The 23,217-nt window shown below is 51.7% G+C and overlaps 8 protein-coding genes across 8 annotated transcripts; 2 read left to right on the top strand and 6 right to left on the bottom strand.

Annotated features, from left to right (window-relative positions):
* The first annotated feature begins 743 nt into the window (after nt 1–743).
* COCSUDRAFT_32494 (hypothetical protein) lies at nt 744–1,520 on the top strand. The gene has a single exon (XM_005650615.1). It carries the CDS (start codon nt 1,132–1,134, stop codon nt 1,309–1,311), a length of 180 nt encoding a protein of 59 aa, XP_005650672.1. The 5' UTR covers nt 744–1,131; the 3' UTR covers nt 1,312–1,520.
* Nucleotides 1,521–3,835: 2,315 nt separating this feature from the next.
* Nucleotides 3,836–7,543, bottom strand: COCSUDRAFT_12711 (ATP-dependent DNA helicase; the record flags this gene model as incomplete). The annotated part of the gene is made up of 12 exons (XM_005650614.1): nt 3,836–4,047; nt 4,364–4,563; nt 4,847–5,018; nt 5,367–5,486; nt 5,650–5,761; nt 5,924–6,034; nt 6,190–6,361; nt 6,546–6,613; nt 6,727–6,788; nt 6,929–7,049; nt 7,189–7,283; nt 7,435–7,543. 12 exons carry the CDS (start codon nt 7,541–7,543, stop codon nt 3,836–3,838), a joined length of 1,554 nt encoding a protein of 517 aa, XP_005650671.1.
* A 1,497-nt stretch (nt 7,544–9,040) lies between these two features.
* On the bottom strand, nt 9,041–11,352 carry COCSUDRAFT_12655 (Metallo-dependent phosphatase; the record flags this gene model as incomplete). The annotated part of the gene is made up of 6 exons (XM_005650613.1): nt 9,041–9,292; nt 9,748–10,014; nt 10,335–10,517; nt 10,744–10,880; nt 11,037–11,110; nt 11,228–11,352. 6 exons carry the CDS (start codon nt 11,350–11,352, stop codon nt 9,041–9,043), a joined length of 1,038 nt encoding a protein of 345 aa, XP_005650670.1.
* Nucleotides 11,353–12,438: 1,086 nt separating this feature from the next.
* Nucleotides 12,439–15,520, top strand: COCSUDRAFT_40276 (hypothetical protein; the record flags this gene model as incomplete). Its single annotated transcript, XM_005650612.1, has 7 exons — nt 12,439–12,594; nt 13,045–13,161; nt 13,526–13,627; nt 13,878–14,028; nt 14,360–14,408; nt 14,754–14,964; nt 15,245–15,520. The coding sequence occupies 7 exons, from the start codon at nt 12,439–12,441 to the stop codon at nt 15,518–15,520; spliced, it is 1,062 nt and encodes a 353-aa protein (XP_005650669.1).
* A 415-nt stretch (nt 15,521–15,935) lies between these two features.
* Nucleotides 15,936–17,883, bottom strand: COCSUDRAFT_61118 (hypothetical protein; the record flags this gene model as incomplete). Its single annotated transcript, XM_005650611.1, has 6 exons — nt 15,936–16,025; nt 16,280–16,419; nt 16,661–16,769; nt 17,112–17,327; nt 17,464–17,595; nt 17,845–17,883. The coding sequence occupies 6 exons, from the start codon at nt 17,881–17,883 to the stop codon at nt 15,936–15,938; spliced, it is 726 nt and encodes a 241-aa protein (XP_005650668.1).
* A 544-nt stretch (nt 17,884–18,427) lies between these two features.
* On the bottom strand, nt 18,428–18,988 carry COCSUDRAFT_61117 (hypothetical protein; the record flags this gene model as incomplete). Its single annotated transcript, XM_005650610.1, has 2 exons — nt 18,428–18,607; nt 18,806–18,988. 2 exons carry the CDS (start codon nt 18,986–18,988, stop codon nt 18,428–18,430), a joined length of 363 nt encoding a protein of 120 aa, XP_005650667.1.
* A 637-nt stretch (nt 18,989–19,625) lies between these two features.
* On the bottom strand, nt 19,626–22,116 carry COCSUDRAFT_64996 (hypothetical protein). Its single transcript, XM_005650609.1, has 6 exons — nt 21,712–22,116; nt 21,423–21,521; nt 21,118–21,301; nt 20,703–20,834; nt 20,436–20,500; nt 19,626–20,262 (listed from the first exon to the last, which is right to left on the bottom strand). The coding sequence occupies exons 1-6, from the start codon at nt 21,926–21,928 to the stop codon at nt 20,174–20,176; spliced, it is 786 nt and encodes a 261-aa protein (XP_005650666.1). The 5' UTR covers nt 21,929–22,116; the 3' UTR covers nt 19,626–20,173.
* A 165-nt stretch (nt 22,117–22,281) lies between these two features.
* On the bottom strand, nt 22,282–22,954 carry COCSUDRAFT_32492 (hypothetical protein). Its single transcript, XM_005650608.1, has one exon. The coding sequence runs from the start codon at nt 22,941–22,943 to the stop codon at nt 22,701–22,703; it is 243 nt and encodes an 80-aa protein (XP_005650665.1). The 5' UTR covers nt 22,944–22,954; the 3' UTR covers nt 22,282–22,700.
* Nucleotides 22,955–23,217: the final 263 nt, after the last annotated feature.

The following is a 23,217-nucleotide window of genomic DNA, read 5'->3' as shown; positions in this document are numbered from 1 at the left end:
GTCATATCAGGCAGAACAATCAATCCAGATTTGGAAAACATTGGATTTGCAGTATCACACCTCGCTGACAGAGTCGCCATCATCATTGAAATCAATCACGATGTCGTCCTTTGCTTGGCTGCTGGATGGGCTGCTGACCGTTGGCTTCCTGCCTCTCTGCCCTCTGAATCCACCCCTTCGTGTCTGAGGTGCCGATTTTGGACCTCCAACCCTCATATTTGCGTCTCTGGCAGGTTCCAAGGCAGTGTGTGATTCTGAGAAAGGGGTCAATCTTGGATATTAGACCTATCAATATTCCTGCCCAGCAACCTTCTCATGATAACTTTTATCGTCGACAATGTTGCTCAATTTCTTTCTCTTACCATGACAAAGCTACTGCGAAAGTATATCGGTCTGCAGAGTTGTATGTAGCCCTGAATGGACGATTAATGAAGAGCGTGAGGCTTAAGATCGCATGCTCGCATCAGCTTCGTCTCATTCCTTAGGCAAGCAGTATGTTCTCAACTTCTCCGATTTGGTATTTGCGAGAGGAACAGGGAGAATTAGGAAAAGAATAGCCCCCCCTTCGTATTTCCCGCCAAACGCACGTGGTACCTTGGGAGACGAATGGGAAGACATTTGGATCTGTCCCTGGAAATTGTGATATGGCAAGACAGACCTGGTGGTAGTCCAATTGATATTCATTATAGTCTGTCTGTCAAGAGTACTGTATCTTGCAGCAAGAGATGCAGAGAGAAATCGTCGAATATATCCCGTATATTGCAATTGATACTGCATGTACATGCAGAGATCATCAAGAATATGCCCTGTCGCCAGTGCCATTTTGTCATCACACCATTATTGCATAAATCTCCCATAACACAATTGATTGAGAAACCCAAAACCCAATTAACCTATCGCACGTGAGCCAAGGCACAGGCAACTCACTCAAAAGTTTTAGCGTATATACAGATGGTGGTCTTTAATATTGAGCTCATGATAACCTCAGGTCACCCAACACAAATCTATTTCAAGAGGAATTCAGGAGCACAAGCAGATCCCAAAAAGAATATTGACACATGCTAAGAGGCCTGGTAATTAATTGGTTCAATTAAATCTCCCTTCTAGGCACGATACTTCTCCGATTGAAGCATGCAGAATAATAATAAAGTGGCAAAGGATGCAAAAGCAAGCATTCTAAAACCCCAATTCAGACACACTTCCATGCCACTTCAAGAGGCGCACTGGCAAATGAAACCAGAGCAGAAACCCCATGGACCCGGGTCCATGTATGGGCCCATACATGTGTCTGAGAACTCTGACAAGCCTTGACAAATTCTAGCAGATCTGACAGGCTAGACTCTCAAAATTTCTTTGGAGCCTACAAGAAGCGGATAACACTGAAGGAGGCAAGCAGGTCCCAGACAGCACAAAATATCCCCTGCATGCATCCTCAGCCCACTGTGCCCTGGCCAGAAAGGAGCGTTGCAGGCAATGTGCTGCTCATGTGCACCTAGGAGGAAGAGCTAGACGGCTGTGACCTTGACACTTTTGGGAGCAGGAATTGCCTGATCCTCAAAGACCACAAACTGCAGCATGACAGAGGCTGCGAGCAGGAACAGCAAGTAGCCCAGCAGGGGCTGCAGCATGGACCCCACAGAGTAGGCAGCCGGGGAGAAGAATGTCTCCAGTCCAGTGGACCACAGGAAGAAGGTCTGGCACTCCAATATGCCCAGCAGGATGGCAGTGAAGCCTGTCAGCAGCGTAAGCGCCCCCAAGTAGCGGTGGATCTTGTAGAAATTTGCCTTTGCCTCTGGCGGCCATTGTGACACCAGGTAGATGTACAGCCCTGCATCCATGCTAGAAGATTAATTTGCTAGACAACGAATGCCTTTGACAGGATGCCTGCATCTCACTGCCGGCGAGACAAAAATGACAGGCCTCATTGTCTTCTTGGTCATTTGCATTGAGTCAGCGCAGAACTGGCAATGTTCAGCCATGTGCGCGACGCATAAAAAGTTTGTTAATGTGAACTGTGCGCACACCTGCCGCGTATTGCCCCACATACAGGGCGATGGCTGTGATGCCGACCCACGAGTGCAGGCTGAAGAAGTGCCTCTCTGTGCTGGTCACCTTGAACTTCTCGACGAAGGCCAGTCCTAGAATGATGAAGACCCCCGACAAGCTGTGCAGCGTTGCGTGCAGGTACTTGATCGCACTGCAGGTAGAAGGGCATGTCTGATCAATAGGTGGAGTCACAGACACCATCTACAGAAACGGGGCAACAGGCAGGCTGAAGAGAACAAGCTTTGAAGCATAAATCAAGCAGGGCAAAATGCTAGGAACGCTACCTTCGACTTCCCAAGGTGATCAGCGGTACTCGATAGGAGAGGATCGCCTCCGTCATGAAGACGGGGAAGGCCAGAAACATAAAGAGATAGTGGAGGCTCATCAGGGATGGGATGTCTCCCTCAGAATACTTGAATCCGTAGCCGTACTTCTGTACCCATACCACGAAGACCACCAGAGCAGCTACCCAGATTACTCGTGGTGCAACCCACGCGAGAGTCGCGCCAATCGCCTGCAAAGCATGACACCTCGCTGAGGCTCAGCATTCAAAGAGCAAGATGGAGAGCAAAACAATCCTCTTCAGGCAGATCTTCTATGTGACACCCACGATAGCGCCAAATTTTAAGATAGACTTTAGAAGAAGAAACAAAAGAACACCCAATGAGGATTCATTGTTACATTAGCTCTGGGCATGCTGCGCCCCATGCTGCGACGCTTTCCTTGCAAAGCGACAACAAAAACATCGGAATGTCCTCAAAACGGCATCAAGACGATAATCACAATTAACTCCGGATGTGTTGAGCTTTCCTGCTGCGCAAACTCGCTTTCTCACGTGTGAGCAGGATCTGGTCGGGAAGCTGCGAGAAGAGGCATCACCGGGGGATGATTGCACTCACCATAACGTAGAAGTCTCCTGCTAGAAGATGCCGGCTTCGGGATAATAAAGCATGTCGGCTTGAGTTCGCAACGGTGTGCGATGTGTCGGCAAGCCTCACGGCAGAGAGCCTGGTCTGACGTAATGAGTGGACAATTGCGGACCGCCTGTGTAGGCTTCAAATTTTGCATGCCTGATCATGATGGGCCCAAGCAATCCAATTTTGATAAGATTGAAGGCATCAGGATGACAGTGATTCAGCATGCTTAACTTATTGAAAAACCCCGTATGTGAACTCACTTTGGGCTCAAAACTAGCCACCATCATGGTGTCAATGGCTGTTGACATCACTTAATCATGATAATTATCATGATGATATCTCACAAGGTGTTATTAATTAGGACATGTCAGTAAAGTGATTGCCAGCAGTGCCACTAGCACATGGCTGCCATGGTCACTGGCGTGAGCTTCCATTGTTGTGCGTGGCATTTGCTGCTCTTAGCAGTTACGTTGTGTGGCTCTGGTCAGTATTTTTCACTCAAAATCGTCATCAGACACGCTCTCCATACGGACTCCTTCGCCTATTTGTGGCTGCACAGCCCCTCTCCTGCGCTGCGAGGCCGGCTCCTTCTCAGCCCCATCAATTGCTGACTCAGGCATGGGCGCAACTTTTTGCTTCTTGCTGCTGCGCTGCAGCTTTCCTGCAGTGTGATCTGCCTGCTTCTCATTCTCCTGCTGCTGTACTTCCAAGCAGGAAGCTGCCGCTGGAGCTTCTGCTGCTACACACTCCATGTGAACCTTCCTCCTGCCTGTTGCCACACCAAATCATGCGCTTTCAGCCCATGCATACAAAAATCCAGAGATTTTTCGCATCTGAATCCCATCCCACAAGCGAGCAATCACTGTAGGTAATCACTTTTCCCTTCTTGAAGGGAGCAGGTAATATAAAATGGGACAGAGCATCACACCTTGGAGAAGCTGGGAGCTCTGCTGTGTCGCCTTGAGGTAGGAATTCGTTGCGTAGGCAGTGTACCCAAAGTCAAACTGGATGTACCCATCGTAGACCATCTGCGCGATGACGCGCTCGTTGTCGTCCCTGGACATCCCCTTGCCAATCTTGGCATCTGCCGCAACCTGCCCGTCAGCAAAACCCACGCTTTGATCCATAACTGAGAACTGATGAACGTAAAGCGTGACCGGAAGCACACAGTAGGCCATAAAGAGCATACCAGAGGCGCACGGAATTTGCAATCCTATTGCTGATCAAGCATCTTACCATAGTCTCAAGATCTTGGAGCTTTTATTACTCCCACTGGCCCGCGAAGAAAGGAGCAATGATCACAAAATTCATGGATGTAAGCCCTGTTTCAAGCAATCATTTCAGCTAAGCAGTTGCACTCTGTATCCAGAGAATGTCATGCTAACTTGGAGTTGTTTGACAACGTGCCTTGCTGGCGCGCCAGCGGTCGATGAGCTGCAGGAGGGTGGCGCGTTTCTCGGCTGCCGGCCAGTCGGCCAGCGTGCGCGCGACGGCCGCGGCCGCATCCGTCACGCCCCGCCGCTCGGCCACCGCGCCACTGCCCGCCTGGGCGCAGCAATCGCACATCGCGTGGCACTTTGCGGGCGCCTCGCCAAAATGCCTGAACACGCGCAAAACATCCATAGATCCTTGGAGAAACACATCTCACACCGTTTGGGATGGAGGCTCACTGAGTGCACACAACGGTGTGCAAGCCCCTGGATCTAGCTTACTTCAAGGGGCTTACTAGAACTTCAATACTCCCTTGCTTACATCACGATGGTGAAGGAACTTTGCGAATGTCAGGCAGATCCTGCGTTGAGCATCCCGCTCTCTGTCGAGGAGTGACACTTTGACAGAGTACTGGTATCGTGGGAGGCGCTGTGTTTGGTGACGGGGCACACCGGGAGATGAGGCTCCTTCGGCAGGTGGAGGAGGCGGCAGCGTAGCGCATGATGGCGCCCAGGCGCTGCTCCCAGCCGGGCTCGAAGCTGACCATGGCCGCCTGCTTCAGCGCGTCCGCAAATCGGTAGTACAGCATGCACACCGCGCGCTCGCCGTCCCTCCCGGCCCTCCCTGATACACGTGACATGCCAGGCGCCCAGCATGTCAGTTGGTCAATTACCTGACATTGCTTCCTGCCAGATTAGGGCTGTTCCGTTGCCTGATTCAAACTCTCAGAGTCAGTGCCCAGTATAACATCCAAGATCAATGGGCCGAAGTGCCCCCGAGTCATGTGACTGTTGCTTCAGATGCAGCAACTTATGCAGCCAGTGGCATGTCGCAATTGCGCATCAATTGAGATTGGATCCAAACCTGGGAACATTCGAGTGACTGTTGCTTGTCAGGATGGCAAGAGCAAGTTGCAGATGCGCAGTCAGAAGTAAGCAAGGGACCTGTGTGGATAGTTGAATGGATGCTGACCTGCTTCCTGGTAGTAGTTCTCGACGCTCTTGGAGAGGCTGTGGTGGATGACAAAGCGCACGTCTGGCTTGTTGATGCCCATGCCAAACGCCACCGTGGCCACGCAGATCTGCACCTCACCTGCACCGCTCACCAAGCCAACGATACTCTTAAGAGTTTCTATGTTCACTGTGAGAAAACTAAATAGATAAAGGATGGTTTTTCCAAGGCAGTTGGGCCGACTTAGGGGAAAGAAATGGCTGACATTTGGCGGCGCATTGATGTCACAGAAAGGAGCATGCACCTGCGCTCCACTGGCTGTGCACAGCCTCCCTGACACCAGCGGCCATGTCAGCATGGTAGCAGGCTGCGCGCATGCCCTGCTGCCGCAGCTCAGCAGCCAGGCTCTCGCTCTCCTGCATCCCACCATCTAGCTTAGCCCCTCCCAACATATCCTTGGCACTTCTGAGTGGCCTATTCCCGTAAAATATTCGAAGGCAAATACTTTGATGTCTCTGTCGAATAGGTTGTGACTTATTCAACCAGAAGAATGATTGAAAGGTGGCAGGAGGGTCCACCTTGCGAGTCTGGCAGTACACGATTCCGCAGTCTGTCAGACGGTAGTTGCCTCTGATCCAGGCGATCATGTCGGCCGTTACATCCTCTGCTTTCGCTGGCTTCTGCCTCACCTGCTCATCAACACACAGTGTCTTCTCACGCATGCGATGCCTTCGCCAAGATGACAAGTGGGTGGCGTCAGCATGCACATACAATATACTGTAACTAAAAGGAGGTACCGGCCGTACCGGCTTAACATTCTGCAGGAAGAACGGCTTTTGCGCACCGTCCAGTAGAGGTTCGGTCGGTCCACAGAGGAGCGAAAAAATTCACAGGCGCTGATGCGCAGAATGTCCTTTATGCTCTGGCACACCAGGTCTGTTGCGGTGGCTGTCAGCGCCAGGATTGGCACCTCAGGGAACTGCTGCTTCAGCACTCCCAGCTTCTTGTAATCAGGCCTGCGCTGCCCAAAGCTCAAGTCAACTCCTCCTGTGCTGTTTTCACCGTGTCACACATGCCATTTGGTATGTGGCGGGCAGGTGGTTCATTCATCCTTGACTAAGGGCATCTTCCCTTCTGAAATATAGGTGATGCATGGCATTTGTCCAATGATATTTGGGCGCCAAGGAGATGAGCAGGCACCTGAAGTCATTGCCCCACTGTGAGCAGCAGTGTGCTTCGTCTATGGCAATGCGTGTCAATCTTCCTGCCTGTGGGCAATGCAGATCTTCAGAACTTTGATAGAATTCTTGCCTGATGAGCAAATGTCACAGCAAATAGCTCATGCAGAATGCTTTTCGCGCAGAAATGGCAGAAGACTGACCTTGTAAAGCTTCTCCAGTTTTGACATGAAGCGCTTGGCACTGACCACTCGCTCAGGGGTCACTGCAGTGCTGAGAGGAAACACGCTTAGTAATGATTAACTAAATCTACCCCGAGGCATTGCCCATTCGTGTTACTGGGTTGCAGTCCAAGGGATGCTGAAGCTCAAAAATACATGAATGGAGGTCAACTTGATGGCGCACCATACACAAAGCGGATGTCGGTATCTGAGTCCATCTGCTTATATGCTGCAGTGATCTCCTCTTTGGGAGTGAGGCTGCTGAGAGAAATTACTGGGATGCCAAGACTGCGAAGACCCAGTACCTGCAATGCTTTTGCTCCCTCAGCAGCAATTAATCATGTCTGCTGCCATTTGTTTAGAGTCATTCTTTATTCTGCCAGATGATACACTTAGGCGCTCACATTCTCTTAGTATGAGTGCAAGCTCGTTGGCCTCCTTCACCTGGTCATGGATGAGAGACAGCAGGGGGCTGACAACGAGAGTCAGGCCTCCACTGATAAGCGCAGGCAGCTGGTAACACAGGCTTTTGCCACCACCTGTTTCCACAGACCCACCAACATATCAAAACTCGGCATTGCTGAAATTGAGACAGAACTGAGGTCCTGCGCCAGTGGCAGGAAAGGAAAGGACTTTTGTGGGTGAGCTGCAGAATGCAGACGGCCTCTTCTGTAATTCAAGCAAACTTACCTGTGGGCATCAAGCAGAGAACATCCCTGCCCTGCAGCGTTGCATTGATGATCTCATGCTGATGTGGCCTGCAGGCCAGGCATGTTAGCACCGAGATCCCAAATGTCATTGCGTGGAAGTTCACTGCGAATTTAGAAGCTGGAGTTATCGAGAGCTGGATACTGCAATGGGCACAATACCTGAAGTCAGTGAGCTTGAAGGTTTCCTCCAGGACACCCTGAACCTGGCCATCCCAAGAGAACTGGCTTTGCCAGTCTGTTCTGGGGGCGCGTTGATCTGCGGCAATCTGTTCCGAAAGCTTCTCCTTTATTTCCAACAAGTTGCGCTGTCTTCCCAGCAGGGTCTCAATTTCCTGTTCTGCCTGAGGCAAGTGACACAGCACCGCATCGACATCGAGAAGGAAGACACATAGAATTGTGATGCACTTTATGGGCTTCGAACTTAACCACAACAGCAATCTGGAACAGCAGACTCGAGCAGGTACTGAAGCTCCCATTGAAAGGCGTGATCACCTCCAGCAGCTCGGCATTTACTTGTTGAAGACGTCGCGCTGGGTCATGGTATTCCTCATTTTCTGTTGCTACCGTAAGATCAACACAATCCATGCTCTTGGTTGAGTATGGACCTCAGCATGCTCGGTGAAATTTATATAGATCCTTCACCTGACCAAAGCGAGCCACATGAATTATGTGCAACGGAGAGGCGAAGGCAAGGATCGCGAAATAAAGAATGTTTTCACCCCGAAAAACACAACCAAAATCCTTCCCAAATGAAGATTTGTCCAAGAATTTGCAGATTGTTGACGTCATACCCCGCCCTTAGGCACGGCAACTCCCTTGGCGAGCTGGGGTCGATACCCTTGACGATTGGGCAGTGGACTTCTGGGGGTAGGTTTACTGCTGATCCACCCTTACTGCACGTGTTTTAGGCAGGCTATTACTGGTTTGTACTTCTCCGGTATTTTGAAGAATAGCACCACCACAGTGACAGCTGCTGAAAGTAATAAAGGTAAGTCATGCCTAGGCTGAGGCCTCAGCCAAATGCTGTCTTAAAAACGATCCGGGCCCTTACATAGTATGTACGCACAAGGTTGGGGTTTCCGAACACAATGGAGTCCTCTGGACCCTAAGGCAGGACAATGGAAAGCAAGAGCGAGTGGTGAAAGTTGCAGGTTATTCAGCAGCTTAGCAAGTCAAAATTCCCTTCTAAATAGTACAGCCGCATCGACAGCGCTGCCCTTGTTTGGCTAGCCCTTGTTTCCCAGTTTTGCATTAAGAAAAAAAGAGGGTGACATGATCGGAGCATGCACCCAAGAAGACAGTCAGCTGCATGCGGGGTTTGACACAGAGCTGCAATTTGATACCTGTCCTCAATGAATTTGCTAGAGCGATGCAAAAATACCGTCAATAGGCAAGGTAGCCCCTATGCCTAACCAAATAGATGCTAAAGTGCCCACTAGGAACACCGAAGTTGCAACTGGTCGACGGAATGGGTTTTGAAACTTGTTGATGCTCTCAATGAATGGCACAGTACTCTCTAAGACCGCAGTAATCAGCTGAAAGTTGAGCATCTTTCCGTACACTGTCCAAGCATACTCTAACGATCCTCACGATGCCACAGTGCTTGGCTGGGAGGCACATCCAAGAAGCTGCTGCTCCTTATTTTCCTTATCCGCAGGCTCTGCGCAAAACTCTGCGCAAAACTGCATGGTGGCAGAGGCCAGCCGGTCGAAGCCCTGCAGCTCCAGCCGGTCGCTGAACACGCTGATGATGCCAAAGCAGTCGCGCCCGGGAGCTGTCTCCACAACTGCGCTCAGCACCCGGTGGTGCACTCCATGCTCATCCACCGCATAGCCATCCTGCACCCCACCGTCTCTGCTCAAATATAGCCAGCAACTAGAGTGGTCCGCATATATGCGCTTGCTTCCTACTCTCTACGTTGAGTTAACTATGCTATTGTGATGAGCTCCCCAGCCCCTCGTTGTGCAGCTGGGTTTGAATTTGGGCAGGCCATATCTCTCAGGTGCTCCTCTAGATTGGGCGGACTAAATATGCACTGCAGTGTGAAGCTACAAGCCACAAGCCCTTGGTTTCAAGCCACTTCACAAGCCACCTCCAAAGTCCTTGAGCCATGTCGGATCCGCAGGTGTGCCAGATGATAGAGCCTGGTGCGTTTGCACATCAGGAAAGGTGCGGTACGGCAGCTCCCACAGCATCAGGTGCCACTCACATGTCAAAGGCCTGCATGCTGAGAAAACATGTCAACGTGCTCATTTTTCTTGGGGGACAACAAAGGAAAGGCAGAGTGCAGCACCTCATGCGCATGGCCAGAGAAGGTGGCAACAACATTGCCGGCCTGCCAGCAGGCTTGGAGGACTTCCTCGTAGTTCCACAGCAGGCACGCCCCCGGGCAGGTGCCAGGGTGCAGCGCCAGGTGGCAGCACAGGATGACTCGCTGGCCCCCGGCAGCCGCCGCCGCCAGCGTCTGCCGCAGCCACTCCAGCTGCGCATCGCTTGCGCCTCCCCCAAACTTGACAAAGCGCCGCGCGGGGCCCTCCAAACCGTCCGGGCTGTTCTTCTCCTGCCAAGCGCTCACCGCACTCAAACCAACCTCCTGACTACAACAGCCTGACTGCCATTTTAACAAGGCAAGTGCAGCCAATTCGAGAGTGCACTCACAATGCCAGCTTTCTGTGCAGTGCTTCAGACCATGATCAACGCTGGGGAATGCTGGGCACTTGCTGACGACATGACGCTGAGGCACCAGAAACAACGCTGTCAGCAGCATTCTGCATGTTCCAACTCCTGACCACCAGGAGAGGCCATTCCCTCAGCTTCACCCGTCACAACTTGATCATGGCGTTCCTGAGATCAGAGAATCAGGGGTGTGCATGTGCGCACCTGGTTGGGGTTGCGCTCGGCCAGGATGCTCCGCGCCTGCTGGTGCAGTGGGTGCTGCTCCGGCCAGCCCAGCAGGGACACATCATAGCCATCCAGCACCACTATGCGCCAGGCCGGGTGGGGGCTGAAGGCATAGTAGCTCGCGCCCCCCGGTCCCCCCATGTTCAGCCGCTCGTTCAGCACCTGCGCACAGCAACGCTCCTCCCCATGAGCCAATCCCAAGCGCCTCACCAAAACATTCCCCCACCAGACACACAAAACGAGGATCTTTATAGGCAACTCAGGCCTGCGATATGGGCCTGATCCCAAAAAATGTGATGTCTTGAGTAGAGCGAGTGCTGGCAAGTACGAGACGCATGTTGAATACAATGACTGTTGAATTTCAGAAGGGGGTCTTGAGGTTGCGCACATTGCGGGGGAGGTTGTAGAGGCAGTGGTTGCCAATCATATGCCAATGGGGTTTGCCCAGCACGTCAAAGGCTGCCGTGATAGTATCCAGGGCGGCCAGGGACTGATCCTTCGGGTGGTAGCCGTCAATTATGTCGCCTGCAATGCATGCCATTCCTGCTCATGTCCATTGCGTGAGAGAGAGGTGCTTCTTGATGGGCTGAAAAGGTGATGCTGCAAATGGGCCCCACTTCATGTTGGACTGAACAAGAGGTGCTGAAGACAACATGACTAAGGTGGGTTCTAATGGCTCACCAAAATGGATGCCAAAGTCCACATCCCGTTTCTTCCACATCTGGACAGCTCTCTGCAGTGCTGGCAGTGCTTCCCTGTGTAGAACTAAGCTACAAATGAGCAACTCTAAAGAATCAGCCAATCCCCAGCAGCGCAAACGCATCAGCATGTCCACAGGTCTGTTTGGCATGATTTTGTGCAGCAGCTCGCACCTGTAGTACCGTGGGACCTTTTTGAAGGAGAACCCATTCTCTATGTTGGCGTACTGAATGTCAGATATCACCCCGAAGGAGAACAGGCGGCCACTGCAGCTCGCTGGACCTGAAAAGTCAAGCATGCAAAGCCTCAGAGAGCAGCGGTGGCATGGTTAGGTATCTACACCGCCGCATGCCTTTTGTCTGTGCCCGAAAATGACTGAACAATTGAAGCATAGATTTGCTTTGAAGCTCATGCGCACCTGACAAATGGTGACCAGGAGGCCGGAATTCATGGGCTTCCAGCTGTGACATGAGGGGATGCCTCAGGGACAGCGGCAGCATACAAGTACTAGTGGACCTCTGACTTGCCTACGGCTCCTTTGCCTCCTCTTCCAGTCTTTTAAACTGTCGACTCGAGCTTTGGTGAGCAGAGTCTGACGGCCAAGGTCCCTTCAGTCAAGAGTATAACCCTGCCATGACAAACTGGGTTGTAGTTCTTGTAGATATATTTTTACATCAGGAATCAGGAAGCACTAGCGTATGTGTATACAAATAAATCTATGTCCTTTCTAGCTGTCAGTTGCTAAAATTCCACAGGTGATTATCAAGTGAAGTCCTCACTTTACTAGGTGCATTGAAGTTTTGATGGGGGCGTTACACTGTTCACAGAGCAAAAGACAATCAAGCAGTAACACAGAACAACTTATAGACCTTGTAATATTGTCGGATAGTGCAGATTTGGTGTCCAGGATCCGTTCCCAACCAAATTCTGCCTCTGGGTAATGCTGACTGTCTGAAGTCTGTGCAGCGTCAGTTCTAGCTCTCTAGCAAAACCTTATTGTTTTGCCGTACAGTGCTTTTAATGTGTGAATTGTTGCTGTCCAACAGCAGCATCAATCATTCCCAAGGATTATGCCGGAATCTCCGCAAGTTTGAATTGGAGCCACCAACAGCTGGCTTCAATGGCACGTGACAATATTGCACAAACCGTGGGCATTGCAGAGCTGCGTCCAAAAACACTACAGCATTATGAAGTATCATCACTGATCTTGAGCGCCTGATAGCTCGCATCGGCTTTCTGGTTTTTGTTTTGCAAGGCAGAGCATGATGATCTGCAACAGTACCTTTATTTAAGGATGACAAGTAGGCACATAAAGACAAATAGAATCTCACAGCAATCTATTACAAACTATTTGTAGAATTCGCCGCGTGGACCACCCCAGACAATGGACACCAAGAACCATCTGTCGAGACATTTCTTGGGGACGCAACCAAGCGTGCTGAGAAGCATACCATTCGCACCAGCTGGACCTCCGGATGAAGATGGAACAGCCGTAAAACATTCTCTGTTGGCATTGGCCGATTGGAATCAAGACAGTGAGGTGAGGTGCTGTGATGCCCCACCAACTGCATCTGGTGTTCCCCCTTCTTCCCTAGAGGCCCTAGAGGCGCCAGAGTGCACCACGGCTTCACCCATAACATCCAGCGTAAAACTGTGTGATGATCGAATGTGCATGGAGGAATGATATCCATGGCCTACAAACGTGGTGACGATGAATTGTACTGGTGATGCAGCAATATAGACTTTCAATAGCAGATCTTCAAGTGCGACAGAAGGAGGGCAGCGTTGAAGGCGCTGCGGTCCAGGAGCTCGCATCCTGGCTGACAGATGGCAGCATTAATAGCATGGAGGTGATCCTGTCTTCTCCTAGGCATTGTCGCATGAACCTTGACATCCAACGAGATACCTTCGAAACAAACTGTTCAGGCCCTCAGCAATATGTTCTGTGTGACATAAGATGGTCAGGAGTGTGTATTCTGATGTCTGACAGGTGGGTGACCTGGGATCTGGAGAGTTGGTCATTGTGGCTGGCTCAAGCAGAGGACACCTCCATCGGCTGAGGCTCACATCACCGCCAGCACCAGGCTCAGATCCAAGCGAGATTCAGGTGAGGACAACATTTATCCCACACATGCAAAGCAAATGCATAAAAAATTAGTGTATGGCACTCTTGCGGTGGCTGCATGGCTAACAAGGCAACAAGCAGACCAAACGCATCTCAATCAGGCTGTGCATTGTTCTGCATGCTGACATGGCAAGCCTGTAAATGTGAACTAGAGTGGTACGCACATGGACTTTGTCTCAAGTTTGATACATTCTAGATCTCCAATCTTCATTAATCTCGCTCAGAATCCCTCAGAATTTATACATTTTGATTTGGATTTGGGCAGTCTACAACCCACTGGACCCCCGCAGAGTCGGGCTCTCTAGTATTGGGCGTACTCATGAGATTGCGGATATGGCATGCACAGGTGCGAGGGGAGGGTGACATGGAGGGAGCACAGCTGCTGCCGTGGATGACGCTGCACCAGGGCAGAGTCGCTGCATTGGACATCTGCGCCGAAACTCGTGAGGTAGACGACACCTAATAACATTCACTTTGCGGACTCACTGCGCGGTCTTAGTAATCATTGTCTGCTTGTCATGCAGAGCTTTCCCAGCTCGGATGACTAATGTAGGCTACAATATGGGGAAATGTGCAGAGAGAGCTGCTTGATTTGCTCAGGAAGCAAGGACGCGGCTTGCTTTCTAGATGTCTCCTTTTGCTCCGGAAGTTGACCCCATCGCACGAGTCTCACCAGGGGAGTGTTTCTCTGTTGGCAGGTGGTGTCAGCAGGGGAGGATGGCGCGCTCTTTGTGGTGCCGCTAGAGTCCACTTCTGCGCCGCAGCCCTTTGTCGAGCCCAGGGACAGCGCGTCATACAGGGCCGTCCGATGGGCCTCCCAGCAGACCTTTGTCAGTGCCGGCACCACAGGTGTGTGCGCTCTTGCATAGTCCCTATCAGCTTCAGTGGTGTCTGTTTAGGTCTTGCGCATCTGAGCACTCACTTTGCTTTTAAAGCCAGGAGCCAAGGGTGTGGCGGGCAGCGAGCACCCAATGCATTTTTAGCATCCCTGCCTTTTCTGTCGTCTGAAGGGGTGCCCCACCTTGAGCTCATTTGAGCCCTGAGGTTCAGAGAAATACATGTTCTCCATCACGTTGAGTAGTGATTGTTGTATGCAACTACCAGTCACTGATGGACCATGGGAAAGAGTTCTTGGCCGGCCAAGTCTTGTCATGTGAGGCGTTTGTGATCTGTGGTGAAGGGGGCTTGGAGGTGTGGGACAAGCGGCGGCCGGGCAGGCCACAGCTGAGGTCCCCCCTGTCCTGGGGCCTGACAGGCAGCCCCGCACTGGACGCCTCACAGGCGCGCACCGTCCAAATAATGTTCATCTTGCTTGTGCCTTCCATTTCTGCTTGGAGTGATTCTCCATTTGATTGCATGATCCAGTGCCGAGAAGGGACCCCAGATGCCCATGCTGCTTGATGACATGCATGGTGCTGCTGGCACTCATGACACAGATACTGAGCCACAGGCCTACTCCATCTCGCCGGTTGCACACAGAACAGGGCTTCCGCATGGTGTCCGCCTGCTGAGAACGCACTCAGAAAGCACAAGCTGCCCCTCAACACACAAACAAGAAGTGTGGGTTGTGGGAGAGCACTCGTGCGCGATGCGACACACAAAATGGCCCGCGGTGTGACACAGGGGCTGGAGCGGCAGATCAACTGCATAGCAGCGCACCCATCGCGGCCGCACCTGTGCGCGACAGGCGCCAGCGCGGGAACTGTGGCCGTCTGGGACCTGCGATTCACTGCGCAGCCCACCGTGCATGTCTCGCCCAAGCCCGGCTCTGGGGAAGTCTGGGAGGTGAGCCCTCATCCCTTTCAAACCCATCTCTCAGCTTCTGATCCTCTATGCCACAAGGCGTTTACCGCAGATCTTGCGCGTGAACTATGTTCATGACTCGGGCAGTGTGGATGGCTGGAACTTCGCTGCACATGGCAGAGACTTTGACACTCGCAGAGCCCAAAAGTCTGGTGCCACGAGAATTGCAGAGATTCTGACACTTAATGGTGGTGCAACGAGGTCAAGTGATTAACCAAATAATTGAAATCGCACAGCAAGTTTCTGTGATTCTGCTGATCAGGTGCACTTTGACGGCTACGAGGCATTCGGCGGCGCGGCCGGCGGCGCGGACCCGTCAGTGCTGTTCTGCACCAGCGGTGGTGTTCTGGGCACTGTTCCCTCTTCTTCTCCCAGCAAAGCCTCTGCAGCTGATCAGCTGAAGCCCAGCGCTGTGCTGTACGAGGAGCCCTGCAGCGGCATCCGCTCATTTGACGTGGATGCCACCAGTGGGCAGGACCTCTTCTGTGCCACAGACCAGGAGTGCCTGGTGTACCTGTCTAGAGGAGCCCGGCTGTGACCTGGCGCTTTGGAAGGCTTCTTGCATGCAGTGTAAGTTTGGTGTTTGATATTGAAGATGAAAGAGAAGCAAGTCACATGCAGGCCGTGATTGTGTATTTCAATATGCGTCCACAGAGCCACGCGGTGGTCTTGTTAGATTGCGCCATGCTTTTAGATTGGGCTGAAGTGATTGAGCTGATGAAGGCAAACATGCCTTATCTTGTAACGACGTGAGCGTTTCATTTTGTGATGTCCATGTCAAATTGTACATTTGCAGCAGGCCGTCTGGCACTGGCTGCGCAGGGACGCAGCTTACCCGGCAGTTTATTTCAACACACATAGATTAGCAGCATTCAGCGCGCCTGCTACAGAAATCCATGGTGCTGCAAGTGCACCTCAAGCGCGCTAGTAGCCGCTAGCACAGCACTGCACACTCAGTGGGCGGCAGCAACCGCTCTCGACTGTGCCTGCAGCTCCAGCTCTGTCATGGGCCGCGTGAAGAAGGAACCATCTTCGTCCCCCGCCTGCGAGCGCATTACCAGCGTCTCACTTCACCACACATGTGTGCACTGTGTCCAACACATTCCATCTTCCCTCCCAGTGCTCCGCTCGCATTTTCTTCATCGCCACTGCTCCAACCAGAGAATGATGTTCCTTCCCAGGAACAAGGTGTCTCGGGCATGCATGACGTGATGTGCAGCTGCAGATACTGTACTATCAATTGCAGTTGATGGTGTTTTGCAGCAATCAATGCTCATCGAGGGTCCTTCTGGCGCACCGGTCTCCACGGCTCCTCTGCAACGCGCCGCATCCCCTGAGCGTCGGCAAAACCGGCCGGTGGCGGAGCGCGCCAGTCGGCCGGTGGCAGCAGCGGCTTTTGCGCCTCCCAAGCGCGAAGCACAGCCTCAGCAGCCTCCCCTGTAATCACCCAACACTCATGACCTAAGCTCAGGTGCAGCTGCATGTCATCTTACCACAAGTCCAAATTGGACCTGTTGCTATCGAAGTCTTAAATGCAGACAAGGGGGACCCAAATCTACAACCATCACAGATGTAACTCAGGTGTGCATTGCTCGAGTGCCACGTCCTTCCAGATTGTCCGGTTGTGCTTTTCGTTAAACCTCTAAAACATGCTCGGCAGGATTGACTTTTGTCTCACCGATTTGGGGGCCGCTGTGGGTGTACACCGCTGCCTTGGGCACCTCACTGTGCTTCTCAATCAGCTCCTGCAGCTTGGCCCTGAGCTGCCCAGGCTCCCAGCCTCGCCCCTGCACACACACACACACACACACCCACCCTATCTACCAGGATCCCTTCATCGCCCTTGAAGGTGCAAAGGTGCTGCATCTTTGAAAATTGCAGCCACCATTGCTGCATGTCTGAAATCAGGGAGCACCCATCAGCTCTGGAGTACTGCCAAATGACTAGTCCAAGTATCCACCAGGATTGGGGCCTGGATAAAGGATCCTGATCCTGCTGATCCTCCAGTAGCATGACTTGCTGCAGCGCTGATCTCACAGGAAACAGCAGCGGCTGACAAGGGGAGCCAACAATTTCTCGCCAGCAGTGTTGCCATGAGCAAGGTGGATGCATGCCTTGGAAACGGCGACCTGCACAGCTGACAGCGGCTTTGACTGGGGGCCTGCTGAGCTGAGAATGCTGGCGTCAGCGCCCTGCATCAGCAGGTACTCAAAGGTGGCCAGGAAGGGGGCGTGCGTGTAATGCGCCATGTGCGCGCATCTGTGCAGGGGCGTCCATCCCCTGCCCAGGTCCCCCTGGTTCACCGACGCCCCTCTCTGCTCCACCAGGAACCTCACACACTCCAGCTGCAGCAGCCACGAGGCAGAGGATGTCAGATAAAGGGTTCTCTCATATGTTTCTGGAGAACTTATATACCCGAGCACGTTGCAGGGAGAAAGACTGTAAGGAGCTGTGCAAGTTGAGATGGAAGGTCAATCTGACCTGACCACACTCTGCTGCAAAGTGCAAGGCAGCACCGGCGCCTCTGTCCAGTGATGAAAACCACCAGTCTCCGCTCTCTTCTTCGATTTCTCTGAACCGGTCTAGATTTCCGAAGCGAAGTGCGTCGATGTACTGTGCCCAGAAGCCACAACTGGCGTTGAATTATAAGATTTGGGAAATTGAGAGGCCATTTGCAAAACCAGGGACATCAAGGCAAGTCTGTCACCTCAAAGAAGCTATGCTTAAAGCGTGGTGGCTCTCCATACTCGATGCCAGGCCATGTGAAGCCTCTAATACTCTGTGCCACAGCATTGTGTTCTCTTATACTGGACGGCGCATTCCTTCTTCTTGCGACTTGTACACACATCTCAACTGCCATACCTTGAGTATTCCATCCTCCACGACAACGTCGGCGTCCATGATACGCAGTAAATGTGTCTCACAACACGATTTTATTGGATTCTACCAATTGAAATATCTGCAAAGGGTTAATGTTGCGTCCAGGTTCATAAACCCGTCTAGACATCCGGTCCTGGCGTTACACACTCGTTACGCCCGCAGTTCAAATCGCAGACCAAATCACCGACAGAAGTATTCATTGCTTTTGTCAGCTTCTCAATTCGTGCAGTAATGAGAGAACATAAGAAACTTAGCAAGACTGTAAAAGCAGGGCCCTGCGTGGAACCCCGGTAAGAAACAAGCTGGTATAGGGTTCAATTGCTAAGGCCGACAATCTGATAGCAAAGATCCTGTGGTAGATTGAAAAGGTGCCAATTTGATTACAGTCAAGCGTTACAATTCTCCAAACGGTCGAACGTGAATTATCTACTTCACCTGCCGATCTAGGAAAGAATCAAACGATCGCATGGCACAGATCCGTGCGAGTGCAGGCTCAGGAGTGCAGGACGTACGATCCATTTAACCCATACAAAGCATTATTCGTCGACACTATAAACTTTCGCCCTTAGTATGGGACCGGCTTGTTCAGCTCGACCCACTTCTTCTCTGCTTCAGTGTTGGGCAGGGGAGGTCGCATGCCATTCTCCCTCCAGAACTCTCTCTCCACCCATTCGACGTGAGATTCCCAGTCCAGGCCACGGTCACGGACGTATGGTGCGAAGGCGTCTTGGATGAGATCTATCACCTGTGACATCATCGTCACCAGTGAGTCAGATGCACATCGCTCTCTGACAGACATACCTACGCACACAGAACTCCTAGAGATGTCCAATTCTCTAAGCAGCAAACGTAAAATGATAGTTTTGCGATCGAGGAAGCTCGCCTTTGCAGACGCCTCAGGAGTTGAGTACGACCTCGCGAGGTGCTGAGAGACGATGCGTACAAAGCGAGCGTTTGACTCCCCGCCCACGAAGATGCTCTCCTCATCGACGTCTATGAACACCACCACAGTGTAGAAGGCAGGAATTGGGATAGAGTTGTATATGTTGGTAATACTCTGCGCAATGGCCTTCTTTTCGGGAGGCGAGAATGTCCCCTTCGCGGCGTAAATGCGGTGGAGTGGCATTGCGATCGTGCAAAAGGATCTCTCAAGGCGAACTGGGTGATCAATTTATTCTGGTTGTGCCTTTAAAGAATCGGAATGCGAGACTTGAAGGCGAGGGTTCATTACGAGGAGCTTTACCTCAGCCATTATGTCAGAGCATGTGCCATGACATCACATTGGTAAGGGGAATCCTGCTTGCAACTTTCATTAGCAGTGCTAGATGATGGGCGTTGCTCCTTCCTTCACTCTATCTCCTTAAGATTGCCACTGTCTTCATTGATGCACTGGGAGTTTTGGCTGCCTATCATCTGCGCGCATGTTACTCTTTTAAAGGCCTAGGCCTGAAGTATACGTATGGCATCATACATGATGTGCAGACTAACTGCCACAGTCCGGCAGCTACACTGCACCTGGCGGGCCCAGGCCCCTCAAGGCGTGAGGCCCTTGCTAGGCCGTGGCTACTGTACTCTTTAAAGCCTTGTTATCTCAAAGTTGTAGCAACCCAATGATGTTCAGTACAATCATTGTAAGTAACTACAATGTCAGGCAGTGGGGCTAGAGGCCGACCATTGAAGAGTTGGAATGACTATGTGACAGATGACCTTGATGCTATTGGGCATCCATATGACTGGTGGAGGAAGTGCAAGAACCGAGAAGACTGGAGAGCAATAATTCAGGTGTTGCTTGACGTACCTAGTCCTTGAGGACTGGAAAACGTGTAATAATAATAATAATAATAATACCGTACAAGCCCCAACTCGATTAATATTTAGATCAAGCTCCGAGTGAGTCACGGATACATCCTGAGCCCTTTGGCAGTACTGTGAGAATGTAGATAGATCTAGCCGGTACGGGAGGTCATTCAACGTTAATGTTCAAATCCTAGCCAGCTAGCCGCCAGCCGCTGGCGCCTGCTGGCGATGAAGTGGGTGGCAACCAGTCTCGAGTTAGGTCCAGGCATCACACGGTCATGATCATGATGGTACACTTGTACAGTGGAAATTTTGCACTGGTGTTGTCACGTTCTTTTCTGTGCTCTCTTAATCCTGCACTCCCCTAAGGACTGCTCCCAAAATCCGGACACTTGCTGCTCTTCTCTGCTCTTCTTGTGTTTGATAGCCTGCTCACTCCTTTTGTACAATGCATGGCTTTTCCCCCGCAGGGAGACTTCCGTGAGTGGGATCCGCCATTGAGTGGGATGTCTGCTCAGGCTGTTTTGGCAGGCTTGGAGCGTGACAGCGCCCGCAGGACTCCATTCAGGATTGCTTGCATCCAGTACAGGTTCAACACATACCCTGCAACAGCACAGGAAGTTGTGATGCAAGGCATCGCCGTGACATATGAGACATCTTACAAAGGCACTGCAGGCCTGCAGACGCGGTCAGATCTCTGCAAAGCCGAGCAAGCTGCACAGAGACCTCCCGGTGCAGCAATGCATGTAGAGTTCCAGCAGTAGTAAATGCCTCACCTAGGAAGAAGAGGCCCACAAGCGCTGTGTTGAGAGGGTCCTGCCCTGGAGCAGCCCAGACATCCCTGCACAGCAGCAGCGCAGACCGCCCCTTCAGCGTTTTTGGACCAGCCTTCAAGATCTTTATTGACACTCCCAAGGAATGCATTGACAATATGTGTCCTTCAGATAAAAGAGCCGGGGAGGGTGTAAGGGGTGTCATTTGTGATGTGCCTGTTCCGGGCAGATAGAGGCTGGGAATGAGGACAGCATGGCAGAGGAGCTGACCTGAGGCCCCACAGGTGCCACATGCCTGCCCCGTAGCTGACCACGCGCGAGGCAAAGAATAAGACTGTGAGCAGAACGCCGTTTGCAACGTACAAGCTCCCATTCTTCTGGTCTGTCACCGCCAGATGCCATCTGCAGACCCCACATGAACTGAAATCTTTGAGCAAAGGGTCTCATGCACGCGAACCCTCTGGTCCCCTCCAGTAAGAGCTGAGTTGCTGCCTTCAGACTCTATCCTCAAGAGTTGCAAGAGCGATGTAGTGTCAAGTGCTTGACTCGATGTCTTATGGCTGCCATGTGCAGTGGAAAAGAACATCGAGGCCCACAGTCATGATAGTAAACCTGGATCATCCCGCAGAGACGACAGTAAAGAGTTTCCCGTATTGGAGGTGAGCAAAGAAACCACGGTGCCCACCTGAGGTTGAGCGAGGGAGTGGAGATCTCACAAAGAGACAGCCACACAAACGGGAACGCCATGATGCTGTGACCCAGCACGTACGCCGCAGCGCAGGCGAAGATTATGTGATGGATGATGGCAGACTTGTCACCAAGGTACTTGTAGTACACCAGCATATTTGTGGTGTCATAGAAGAGGTACCCTGCAATGAAGAGAGGCATTGGGTGCTCTTTGCAAAGAGCAGATGAGGAAATGTGGCACCTCAAGAAGACAGCCCAGATGCATTTGTCCAACGGAAATGCTGGCACAGCCTGGGTGCATACCTAGGAATATCCGGGCAAAGACGTCTGGCCAGACAGCATAGCCAGATACTAATGCTTCTCTGCTCTTGTCCTGGAGCTCCAGATAGCACATGAGCGACCCTGCAACATGGCAGGAGCGGGGAGCGTTTGTTCACACTTCTGACACAGCACCTGACAGTGCCTTTGCCAGCTAGAGCAGAAATCTCACAAGCTAGATGTGCAATTAATGTGGTATGTCCACGCACTGCAGGAGGGACCGATAGCAGTGCATCCGCTTCTAGTTAGGTGGATGTGTCCTTAAAGGCCTCACCTAGACACAAGACTAAGGCGTGGACAGAGGAAATGACACGGCTATGCCACTCCACCTGGTCCTTCCGTTTGAGTTTTTGCTTAGGCAACGTCAAGCCCGTCCACTGCATCACCAGAAAACTGGCCCAACATAGCGAGAATGTGGCGACTATTGTGCTTGGATGCGACCAGGAATGTCCCCCTTTCGGAGGAATGAACAGGTGTTCTAAAAAGACCATCTCACTCTCAAGGCCTCACGACAAGATTCAAAGAGTGGACCAGGGGTGAATCGGTCGATTTAAAATTTCTTCTACTCCTGTACTTCAGGATGGATGAGAGGGGTACAAAGGTTTTCTAGTACAGCAATAAAATATTATTTGTCCGCCATAAACCCAACGAATAGGACTATCTGCATTCTCATTGACACTTGAACTGATTTTCTGAGTGAAAGCTCCTCCCCTCTTCCAAAGTCAAAGGTCGTGTAGCCAAGGTGAAGGTGAGTCATCAGATTGGACACAGCATGACGTGACAGCCTGTCAGCCTTGGCCTGGGTGGAGCAAAGCTACAGGAATATCTCTGTGCTGTTTAGGTTCCATGCAAAGCCCTCAAATCTGTCATGCGATACAATCTGCTTGGGCACAGCCTCACAACAGAACTAGCTCTGTACCACCCTAACTCAGATCGGACCCTCTACTAGAGATCTGCAGCTGACTCAGATCGGATCAGCCCTTTCCAAAGGATGTTCAACAGTTGCTTCCTTTGATGATGACAAAGAACGCCACATCTTGGTCAGTCTTCTTGGCCATCCCAATCACCGCAGGTATCAATATCCCAAGGGGCACATGGCAGGTGCAAATGACACACCTATGTCGCAATGAGGACGCACAGAATTGACTCCTTCAGTCAGAACACCTGCCCGTCCGGAGCAAGACGTCACAGCACCAATAACATGTCACACTGGGTCTCCCATGACCGACATGCATTGCACCATAAGTGGTGCCACAGACCCAGTCAGCAACGCAACCTCTTCCACATTTGTTTGTCGTTAGCAAATTCAGCTTTTGTTCCTATAGCAGACCGCCTCCTTCCGTCAAGCTCTGTACTGGAGAATCCTGTAGAGGCGGTGTCCACAAGTGCAGCCAATTCTTTGAAAATGTTGGCAAGGAGAAAGAGGGTCCAGTAAAATAGGCAGATCTGTGGCTCTGTGAGGGAGCATAATAAGATATCAAACAGCACACCGTTCAACGTTGCCATCTGTACTTGCCAAGCATTGGCCGCTCTATCCCTCACGCCCCTTCTGCGACCTTTTCTTGCCAGCCTCACCCTTTATGTCGGGGCAGCTACCCGCTCCTAACCTCCCCACCCCAGTGCATAAGCGTCTCTTGAAGACAGACAAAATATCTGACGGCTTCGACGCATGTAAAATTAAACAGCAGTCCATGCAGGACAGCTTCCAGGGCCGCCCAACGAGTAATAACGGCCAGTGTCAATAATCACTTCTCGGGTACGAAGCAGAAGGCTGCCAGCT

This window comes from Coccomyxa subellipsoidea (assembly GCF_000258705.1).
Source record: "Coccomyxa subellipsoidea C-169, whole genome shotgun sequence".
Lineage (NCBI taxonomy): Eukaryota > Viridiplantae > Chlorophyta > Trebouxiophyceae > Coccomyxaceae > Coccomyxa > Coccomyxa subellipsoidea.
The sequence above is the reverse complement of the archived record's forward strand: the minus strand, read 5'-3'. Positions and strand labels throughout refer to the sequence as shown.

Excerpts from the sequence above, each read along its gene's own strand:
- COCSUDRAFT_32494 (XM_005650615.1), top strand. The coding sequence starts at position 1,132 with ATGCAGAATAATAATAAAGTGGCAAAGGATGCAAAAGCAAGCATTCTA.
- COCSUDRAFT_64996 (XM_005650609.1), bottom strand. The coding sequence starts at position 21,928 with ATGGTCTTTTTAGAACACCTGTTCATTCCTCCGAAAGGGGGACATTCC. Across the intron at positions 21,302-21,422 it reads CTTTGCCCGGATATTCCTAG|GGTACCTCTTCTATGACACC; the intron begins GTATGCACCCAG and ends TCTTCATTGCAG. Across the intron at positions 20,835-21,117 it reads ACTCCCTCGCTCAACCTCAG|ATGGCATCTGGCGGTGACAG; the intron begins GTGGGCACCGTG and ends TGGGGTCTGCAG.
- COCSUDRAFT_32492 (XM_005650608.1), bottom strand. The coding sequence starts at position 22,943 with ATGGCAACGTTGAACGGTGTGCTGTTTGATATCTTATTATGCTCCCTC.